Source organism: Salmo trutta, chromosome 32, assembly GCF_901001165.1.
Source record: "Salmo trutta chromosome 32, fSalTru1.1, whole genome shotgun sequence".
Lineage (NCBI taxonomy): Eukaryota > Metazoa > Chordata > Actinopteri > Salmoniformes > Salmonidae > Salmo > Salmo trutta.
In genome coordinates, this window is record NC_042988.1 from 30329719 (window position 1) to 30340949 (window position 11231).

Below are 11231 nucleotides of genomic sequence, written 5' to 3' on the forward strand. Positions count from 1 at the left end.
GTGTTGGGCCTGCTACAGCCCCGGCAATTAAAACACACATAGTAACACACTATCCTGCCCTGCCTCCTGGAAACCAGTGCTGCAGCAGATATTATACAGAAACACTTCATCTCCTTCATCTGCCACTCTTAATGAACAGAGGGAGGGAGGGAGGGAGAGAGGGAGAGAGGGAGAGAGGGAGAGAGGGAGAGACCAGCAGCATGCTAAAATGGTCAGTGGCAAAAGTGTTTCCATGTGTTCGTATGTTTTAAGTTTAAATGCTGCTAAAAAGGTTAAGAAAAAAGAATAAATATATTAAATTACAGATGAGAATTTCACGCTCACTCTCTCTCTCTGCTGTCTCTCACTTTCTTTTTCAAACTCAAACTATCTGTTATCAAATTCTCTCCCACTTCATCTTCCTCCATGTTGTTTCTATATGAGATAAAGGCTTATCTACAATAGCCTGATCCTATATCAGTATGTGCTGTAGCTACAATAGCCTGATCCTATATCAGTATGTGCTGTAGCTACAATAGCCTGATCCTATATCAGTATGTGCTGTAGCTACAATAGCCTGATTCCTATACTACAATAGCCTGATCCTATATCAGTATGTGCTGTAGCTACAATAGCCTGATCCTATATCAGTATGTGCTGTAGCTACAATAGCCCGATCCTATATCAGTATGTGCTGTAGCTACAATAGCCTGATCCTATATCAGTATGTGCTGTAGCTACAATAGCCTGATCCTATATCAGTATGTGCTGTAGCTACAATAGCCTGATCCTATATCAGTATGTGCTGTAGCTACAATAGCCTGATCCTATATCAGTATGTGCTGTAGCTACAATAGCCCGATCCTATATCAGTATGTGCTGTAGCTACAATAGCCTGATCCTATCAGTATGTGCTGTAGCTACAATAGCCTGATCCTATCAGCATGTACTGTAGCTATATAGTAAAGTAAAGTTCCAGATATATTTTTAAAAACGTAGTCGTAGTACTTTAAAGCATTTTTACTTAAAACCTGTTGAGGATCTTATCCCGATCTTATCCCGGTATTGGGATTCATTGTCATGTGACCATGGCGGGGAATTCAAAACTGCAAGAGTAATCATTTCAAAAAATCAAATAATCAACTATTTTCCTCCATTTGAAAGATATATCTCCTAAATCTAACCACGCTGTCCGATTTTCAGAGGCATTACGGAGAATGCATAAAGTTAGGTTATGTGAGGAGAGTACATTGACAATAGCTGCGTGTAATGTTTAGCCAATTCAAAGAAGGGCATCAACAGACAGAAAACTAGCTAGAATTATGCACTTACCTTTGACAATCTGCATCAGATGACACTCATAGGACATTATGTTATACAATACATGCATTTTTAGTTCCATCAAGTTCATATTTATATCCAAAAACAGCATTTACAGTCGCGGTGAAATTCAGAATTTTTTTCGGCTCGAATGCACCCAGTGAATCCAGCATTACAAATCACGGAATTACTATTCGAAAACATTGGTAAATTATAATATTGTCATTCAAAGAATAATATATTATCATCTCGTAATTGCTACCGAATGGCCAGATCTCAAAATAACTTTACTGGGAAATCACATTTTGCATAAACTGGGTACTATGCTAACAACAATAAGCTATATGCTAAGCTAAGCTATACCGTTAGCATTAGCATCATCTAATATCGATAATAACATTCTAAATATCCCCTTACCTTTGATTATCACCATCAGAAGGCGCTGCCACAGATCCCAGGTCCAGAACAAATGTGGTTTCTTTTGACAAAGTTCATAATTTATGTCCAAATAGTTAGCGTTCAGTAGGCTCCCACAAAATGAGGTGGGCAGTGTAAAGTCACGTCAAAAAGCTAAAGAAAACCTAGTAAATAATCTATTTACGTTTGTTTAAACATGTCAAACGTTGTTCATCATTAATCTTTTGGTCCATTTTTAACGTGAAACATCAGTAAACATCAGTAATATTTTCACACAACCTATCAAGTGTCTAGAATAAACGATAATGACAAAGGCACTCTTCTCAGATTCATGCGCAGGCGCAAAAAATGAAGTGATGACGTGTCAACTTGTAAGCTTTCTTATTCGGTCTGTATTCATCACAGATGCTTCCAACAACTTTCTAAAGATCGTTGACATCTAGTGGAAGCAGTAGGAGTTGCGAACTGAATCCTTTCTCACTGTGGTATCTTTAAAACAATGACACTAAATAGTACAGTCACAAAATTCTCATTTTTTTAAATCTATTTTTCACAGGTTTTTGCCTGCAATATGAGTTTTGTTATACTTACAGACACCATTCAAACTGTTTTAGAAAATTCAGAGTGTTTTCTATCCGAATGTGTTAATAATATGCATATCCTAGCTTCTGAGTTGGTGTAGGAGGCAGTTAAAAATTGCCACATATTTTTTTCAAAATTCTCAATACTGCCCCCGTGGCCCGTAGAGGTTAAGTACTTCTACAACACTGCGTACTTGCTACATTTCGAGCGCATGACACTCTCCCAACAGTTGTCCCCCTTGAAGCAGGGCAGTGTGAACAGAATTGTGTTGTTGAGCCAACACTTCTACAGTATAATTCTTACAGTAAGCATTTCACTGTAAGGTCTACACCTGTTGGATTCCAAGCATGTGACAGATAAAAATGGATTTGATTTAAATGGTAATAGCAGAGCAATGTTTTGAAACAGCTGAAATGTGTACACATTTTCCTAATATTTGAAACTTGTTTTATTGAGTTTTTACCTGAAATTGCCGTAACAGCCTGAAATAGTTTTCCTGGGGCCCAGAGTTTTTCCTGATCTGGTAGTAGGCTAGCCTAGCCAACTCCAGGCCCTAGTTGTAGTAATAAATCAGCTGTAAAAAAATATTTATATGGGTTATGATGGGACCAGATCACTTTTCTAATCAGGTCATATGGTTTATAAAAGAAAACTTCTGGACAAACTCCTGACCCTGGGGAGGATGAAAACATCAAAACCCTATTCATGAAATGTCTCAGAGTAGGAGTGCTGATCTATGATCAGTTTAGCTTTTAGATCATAATGAATAACATTACATGGACAGAGGGAACCTGGTCCTAGATCAGTGCTTCTAGGCACTGTCAAACAGTCTCTCTCCTCAGCCATGACATTCTCCAGCAGGATCCTCCAGTCCAGACATCTGAAGGTAATCACAACCTCCAGCCTTCTCTAGCTCCATAGGCCTGCAGTAAGGCAGGTAAAGGGCCATCAACATCCATATCCCTGCAATAGGGTTGCTAGGGCCATAATTACACCCCAATTACAGCTATGGTCAGCTGCGTCATCTATTACCAGCAGATCCTATCACCTCCAAAGTAGCTACAGTGCCTGGGTGGAGATTTTACTGTATATACCAAGACATTATATGTTTCAGCCTGTATCACACTATGGCTGTATTCACTCTTGGCCAAATCCAAAATCAAACTACTGCAAAGAAATATATATCTTCTATTGAGACCATTTCCTGCTGTATATGAAGTATAGACTATGAGTTAGGCCTGCTTATTGATTCAACCCTCTTTACCTACAAAGATAAGACTAACATTTAATATTTTAGTCATTTAGCAGATGCTCTTATCCATAGCGACTTACAATACTGTAGCTAGGTGGGACAACCACATATCTCAGTCATAGTAAGTACATTTTTCCTCAATAAATCAGCAAGGTCAGCGCTAGTAAGGAGGAAAAAGTCAGGTTAAAGACTATGATCATTCAAGAGGACATGGGCTTTTAATGGGAGTGCACCATTCCATTCCAATAGAATAGACATGGATTGTATGTTAATATGGGATGTCATGTTGAACTGAAGAAACACTGTCATGATGATTAACAACACCCCAGGGACTTATAGCCTCTTCATCTACATCAAGTCAGGCAGGGTTGTATTGACACACACACACACACACACACACACACACACACACACACACACACACACACACACACACACACACACACACACACACACACACACACACACACACACACACACACACACACACACACACTACTGGATATCTGACTGTCAATGTGCAAATATCTATGTATGTTATTGACAAGAACCTTCAGCAGAGTTCTTCACAGGTGAATATCTTCCCCAGGGGAGAACACTGCTCCTCATCTACCTGTCATCCTATCTCCATTCATCATCCTACAGTGGCTGAGGTGTCATCTTTCTCCAAGACTCAACATGTTGTGAACAATACAAATACAACTAAATCATATGTTAGGTGTTTGTATTGCAACAGATTTGATATGTATGAAAAGCAGCCCCAGCCCCCAATTCACAGATTCGATTCAAGATATCGCAATATCAGAGTAGGCTAGAAGCCGCGCATGGTTTTACTGGCGCTGATGAACACTCCATGGACATCGTACAGTAGCAGAATATGTGCCTTACCTGTACCACTCAAGTCCTTTCTCGTAGAACCTGTCGAAAAAGTGAGGTTCTGCCCCGACAGCTCTCACGTCCGGATGAATCCGTAGGAACTCCAGCAGAGCGCGCGTTCCGCCTTTCTTCACACCGATTATGATGGCTTGTGGGAACTTCTTACTCTCAAATGTGTTGGACATGGGGATGCCGTTAACAGCTAGATTTTCCTTAGTGCTCTCCGGTATCTCTTGTGGGAGCAGTCCGCCTTCAACCCACTGTAGCGTGGCGACCTGTTCGTCTGCACGGCGGAGCGCGGCGCCCGTTGAAGTGTCTGTCCTGTTCCAGGGAGTCGGTGCGCCCGGGTGGTGAGGATAGAGTCGCGCTGGCGGTCGCAGGTTGTCGTGCGTACGGTCCGATACATCATAGTCTCTGTTTACAGTGTGATGGTCGAACATCTGTCTCGGCGCCGAGTCACATAATCCGGTAAGACAGTAGAAGAAATAGGTGAAAATCACGACCATGGTAAAACACACGGATACTTTGGACAGCGCCTTTCCAAAGTTGAGCCTTGTTCTACAGCCCACACTACATCCCATGAGTCGCTGTCCTGTTCGGTGAGCAAGGAACAAAATGTTGTCAGCATACTGCTTTTCCTTACGTTGAGTTGCCTAACTGTTCTCTATATAACTATTTCCTGAATGCTGAAAAGTGTAGCAGTTTCATAATCATAACACCCCAAAATTGGAGCATTGTCATCGAACTTATCAAGATGATCCTCATACCGTTGTCACGCATCATTACACAAGACAGAAAACGGGTCTTTAACCTCTTTAAACAAGCATTTGTCATTCTGCATGGCTCAATACTTCAATTTCCATTGAGTAATGATTCCACTGCCTTGCTGTGCGCTCAAGTCAGCTCTGGTGATCTCTCATGCACGGTTTCCGCTCTCCTTCAAAGATTGCTGACACACCCAACCATCTCTACCCTTCCCTTCTCCAGCAATGGACAACATGCCCCATGAGACGTTTAGCAGCATTCAATGGTGTAATCTATGGTCAGCTACTGGTTCTTTATTCTACTGTACTTGTTATACACCTCTCTTCATCCTTCCAGACCTGGGTGTGTAACAAGAATACATTTGAAGCAATTTACAGCCCACAGAAAATAATACCATCACAATTTAACACGGTGTATCAACTTTTAAAATCAAAAGGGCAATGTATTTTTTATGGTGCATGCTGACTCAGGAAAAGGACAAAAAACGAATAACAACATTTACATTTACATTTACATTTACATTTAAGTCATTTAGCAGACGCTCTTATCCAGAGCGACTTACAAATTGGTGCATTCACCTATAATATCCAGTAGAACAACCACTTTACAATAGTGCATCTAAATCTTTTAAAGGGGGGGGGGTTAGAAGGATTACTTTATCCTATCCCAGGTATTCCTTAAAGAGGTGGGGTTTCAGGTGTCTCCGGAACAACCTTTCCCCCTTTGAACCTCATGATAGATGAAACGTTCCTCTTATGAATGAGAAAGGCCCTCAGGACATCCATCCAAACCCTTGTACTTTATCTGCACCTTGAGACTCCTTGTCATAAGAACAAGTGGTGCGGCAGTCCTTTCATATCTACTGACACAGGTCTCACAACAAAGACTTGAAAAGCAGAGCCCTGCCCCAAACTCATTCCCAAGCATACCTGTCGTAGATACAGTGCTATGGTTTGGTGTAACCTAGCAGGACAGAAGGCATTGCTGAGAGAGAGATCATCACATCACACTGTAGGTCTATAATGTATATTTTATCAGGGCTGACAAAGGTGTATGTGTGTGTGTGCACATGCATTTGTGTGTGTGTGTCAGGTCCTTTGAACCTGACCAATACCAGCGTCTCCAGTTTGAATCAACTGGAGGAGAGATCATCTGTCTGGGAACCACATGCACACAGAACCCCCCTGGGGAAGCTTTGGTACAACCCGAGAGAACTGACAGAGAGAATGAGTGAGAGAAGGAGAGAGGGGGAGACAAGGGGGTAGAGAGGGAGAGGTGGCAAAGAGAATGGAGGGTGAGAGAGTAGTAAGAGAGAATGGAGATAAGAGAGAGGGAAAGAGAGAGAGATAGAGGGAGTGGTGGCAAGGTAATAAAGGGAGAGGGAGCATAGCACTAGAGAGGAGGAGAAAAGGTGTGAGGTGTATAAAGGCATCAGCATGCTTCAGTTCAGCTTCAGCTAGGTGAAGTCAGCTAGCCGAAGTCAGCTAAGTGAAGTCAGCTAGCCCAAGTCAGCTAGCCCAAGTCAGCTAGCCCAAGTCAGCTAGGTAAAGTCAGCTAGGTAAAGTCAGCTAGGTAAAGTGAGATAGGTGAAGTCAACTAGCCCAAGTCAGTAAGGTGAAGTCAGCTAGGTAAAGTGAGATAGGTGAAGTCAGCTAGCCCAAGTCAGCTAGGTGAAGTCAGCTAGGTAAAGTCAGCTAGGTAAAGTGAGATAGGTGAAGTCAACTAGCCCAAGTCAGTAAGGTGAAGTCAGCTAGGTAAAGTGAGATAGGTGAAGTCAGCTAGCCCAAGTCAGCTAGCCAAAGTCAGCTAGGTGAAGTCAGCTATCCAAAGTCAGCTAGCGCAAGTCAGCTACAGTGTAGGTGAAGTCAGCTAGGCGATGTCAGCTAGCCAGAGTCAGCTAGGTGAAGTCAGCTAGGTGAAGTCAGCTGGCCGAAGTCAGCTAGGTGAAGTCAGCTAGGTGAAGTCAGCTAGGCGAAGTCAGCTGGCCGAAGTCAGCTGGCTGAAGTCAGCTAGGTGAAGTCAGCTGGCCGAAGTCAACTGGCCGAAGTCAGCTAGGTGAAGTCAGCTAGGTGAAGTCAGCTAGCCAGAGTCAGCTAGGTGAAGTCAGCTAGGTGAAGTCAGCTAGGTGAAGTCAGCTGGCCGAAGTCAGCTAGGTGAAGTCAGCTAGGTGAAGTCAGCTAGGCGAAGCGAATGAGTGCTCCCATACTCCCTTAAAAGACATTCAAGAAAAAAGCAGCAATAGTACTGTTTGTCAATTTATAGATGCTGTAGCCAGTAGACACTTCCTCAAAATAGTCAGAATTAATCTATGATAACTCAAGAAATCTGTCATTGATTTTGACGTTTTTGGAGAGGAGATCTTAGTCGGGCATTACATCTAATGAAAATGTTTGGTGCAGTATTTCTAAATGAAAAAATGTGCATGAAAACAAGTTGTCTCTCATTGAATGACAACAAAGACTTTACTGAAGAATCCCTGCTGTTGACCAATCACTGACGAAGGGGCGTAGACTTTGGCTACCGTTTTCAGCTTGCCTCAAGGTTGTGTGCCCGAACAACCGAAGTCCAAAACGAACAAAAACGTCACAACATGTTGGCATAATATAATCAAATAAAATAAAATTGTATTTGTCAGACGCCGAATACACAGCTGTAGACCTTACAGTGAAATGCTTAGTTACAAGCCCTTAACCAACAATGCAGTTTTAAGAAAAAAAGTGTTACAAATGTATTTACTGAAATAAACTGAAGTAAAAAAATAAATAAAATAAAAATAAATAAAAATAGAATAATATATGCACAAACTCTTCCTAATTGTTTCGGCTGGGAGGCATGCGGACGCTTTAAGAGAGAGATGAAGGCGGAGAACGTCGACAGATAGTTTTGAAACAGTCAATATGAATCATGAACAAACATTTGGCACATATCTCTCAGCTTGTCTTTCCTATTTGTTACACGTTACTAACATTCCCCTATTCATTTTCAATAAAGAATAGTTTTGCTGCAAGCTCCATGCATAGTCTATTCAGAGTCCAATTAACAGTAAAACAAAGTCAAAGTTGACGTGACATACATGACTCAAACGTCCGCCTGTCGAAAAAGACGTGTTTGAAACGGTGCTTAAACAATGGTCTCTATGGATACTGGCATATGCAGAGCAAATATAGAATAATGATAGGTTTTTAAGCATAAACAGCCATTGTAAATCCATGTAAGGAGAGGGCAGACTGGCACTGTGGAATTCACAGCTATGAAAATGACTTCCTGACTGCGTTCAAAATGACACCCTATTCCCTATGTAGTGCACTACATTCGACCAGGGCCGTAGGGCATATATAGGGTGCCATTTCAGATGCAACCTTCTGTGATTTAGGAATAGGAAAGACGGACATAGAGTCACAATGAGGTCAACATGCAGCCTTTCTTTCATCAGACGTTTTTTGGCTTTTCTCCCGTACTAATTGCTCTATTTGGTATGCTGACAGTTCTGGATCCAGAAATGTAAACGTAAAAAGTGTAGAAACAAACAGTCTTTTCTGTTGGTGATGTTGAAAACACATGTATGAAGAGAGAATGTGTGTGTCTGGGGGTGGGGAGGAACGGTGTATACGTGTGTGTGTGCGTGCTGGTGTTCATGTGTGTGTGTCTATATGTCTACGTGTGTGTGCTACTGATACATTTCCATAGCTAGCGGCCGGCAGATGGTGTGTACATGTGTCAGCCATTACGGCAAATTACAAGTCCTCCCCACCGAAAAGGAGAACGTTCCGCTCTCATTTTGTCATTTCCAGGACTGGAGAAGAGGAGCTCTGGGCTATAGTTGTGAGAGCCACAAGATTCCCAGCAGAGATGGTTGAAAACCATTATGACAGATCCCTCATCCACCACCCATGAGAGGGTAGTTAGCGTCTACATGGATATCTGGAGTCCTTTACAAAACCTTACCCGATGCCTATATTGCGGCTGCCTCCCAAATGACAACCTGTTCCCAATAGAGTGCACTACTTCTGACTGGGTCAAAGGTAGTGACCATATAGAGAATAGTGTGCAATTTGGGACAGACACATTTTGTCTGAATGTTACCATGTCCTCTTCATCAAGATATTTAGGAGTAATGGATTCCACATTGAGGACTGTTTAGCCTCCTTTTCTCATCATCACTGTACTGGATCAGTTTCACATGACATTTTTTTATATAACTAGGCAAGTCAGTTAAGAACAAATTATTATTTACAATGACGGCCTACCCCAGCCAAACCCAGACGATGCCGGGCCAATTGTGCACCGCCCTATGGGACTCCCAATCACGGCCACATGTGATACAGCCTGGATTCGAACCAGGTACTGTATTGACACCTCTTACACTGAGATGCAGAGCCTAAGACCGCTGCGCCACTCGGGAGCACGTGTTCCTTTGATTTGATTCTCATCTGATATCAGTTCATATAGGGATCCACTTTAGTTTAGTGACATTAACATTTCACAGTAATTTGTTTATGTCGATTCCATTATATTGTGTCCCAAATGGCACCCCATGTGCAGTATTTTATGACCAAGGCCCATAGGGCTTTGGTAAAAAAGTAGTGCACTATATACGGAAAAGGGTGCCATTTTGGACACAACCATAGTCGGTATATAGAACTTCTATTGTGATGTGTATAGCTTCTGTTGTAGTGATCTAAAGATCCTTCACTCCAATCACCAGAGATCTAGTGTAGTACAAGGCAGTGTCTGAAGTTTGTCTTGTGTGAAAAGAGAATAGAAATCTCCCTTACCCCCAGGGGCGCTAAGTCCATCTCTCCATTCCCACACACTCACACAGACATACACACACACGCACACGCACACACGCACGCACGCACACACACACACACACACACACACACACACACACACACACACACACACACACACACACACACACCTCTGATTGTAAAAGGCTATTCCCCTGGGTCTACAGTCAGACAGGATCACAGAATTCAAAGAGATACAACAAAGTCGATGGTGACACAGTTCTATACAGTGAAAGCACCACCCCTCTCTTCTTCCCTCCTCCCTTTTTTTCATCCCCTCTTTTATCTGAATGCCACAGGTGAATGATAGATGGATGGAGAGATGGAGGGTTGGGTGAGGTGACTGATCTCTCCATTTAACCCATCCTCCAGGGTCCCTACACCAGTGTATATCCTACCCCCAGGCCTCCCCTCCCCTCTTCCATCCCCCCAGCCTAAAGCACTACCCACACCCATACAGGTGCATCCATGCAGCTGGCCTCCAGGTTGGCTTTCATAGCATAGCAGACCCTAAGGCTTGTAGGGACACCACTAATAAGGTGGTCTTTTGGAATAGAAAGTTATTGCAACTTACTCTAAAAACCTCAAAGGCTGTTTGGATCAACAGACTGTTGCACACATGATGCTGCTGGGCTTAGATATGGTGTATGATGTGTGATTGGAAACATTGGTTTACACACCTGTTGTTGATTTATGGTTGAAGTCTGGTTAAAATATGCATATATTTTGCGAATTCGACAGAAAACAATCTCTATATATTGATCAGTATGTTTAATTTTTTTTTTTAAATTGGTGTAATGTATTTTTGCCTGGTGGGAGGTTTGTTCATTATGAAAGATCAATATAACAATGTGTTCCTATTTAATACATGTATAGTTACAGTATCCACTGTGATAGGACTGTGAACAATATCTATGCAGGTCTTTGTCACACATCCAGAAGCCAGCTGAGGAGAAACCGTTTGTTTTCTGTTTTTATCACATTGGCTATAAAGAGCTTTTCAAAGTCTTTGAAAGGGACAAGTCCACACAGGAGTCTTTCATCTAGTTTTATTTACCTTCACAGGAGTCTCTATTGTACCGAGGGAGGGATTCAGGTATAGAGCACTCTGACAGTAAGGCTGGGAATTACTCTGTATGACAGTTATGTCATCACATCAGCCACACAGCGCTTGGGAAACGCCTGCTTTACTAATCCAAACACTGTGGTGAAAGGGCTTCAGAATGTCAACGTGTGTGTGTGTACAT

General features: G+C 42.2%; 1 protein-coding gene across 1 annotated transcript in view; it reads right to left on the reverse strand.

The window, feature by feature from the left end:
* Positions 1-5446, reverse strand: part of LOC115171682 (heparan sulfate glucosamine 3-O-sulfotransferase 6) — a 42769-nt gene extending 37323 nt beyond the window's left edge. The window contains exon 1 of the mRNA XM_029728724.1: positions 4439-5446. Within this exon, the coding sequence (XP_029584584.1) occupies positions 4439-5007 (569 nt within the window). The 5' untranslated portion in view covers positions 5008-5446. The remainder of the gene's footprint in view (positions 1-4438) is intronic.
* Positions 5447-11231: the final 5785 nt, after the last annotated feature.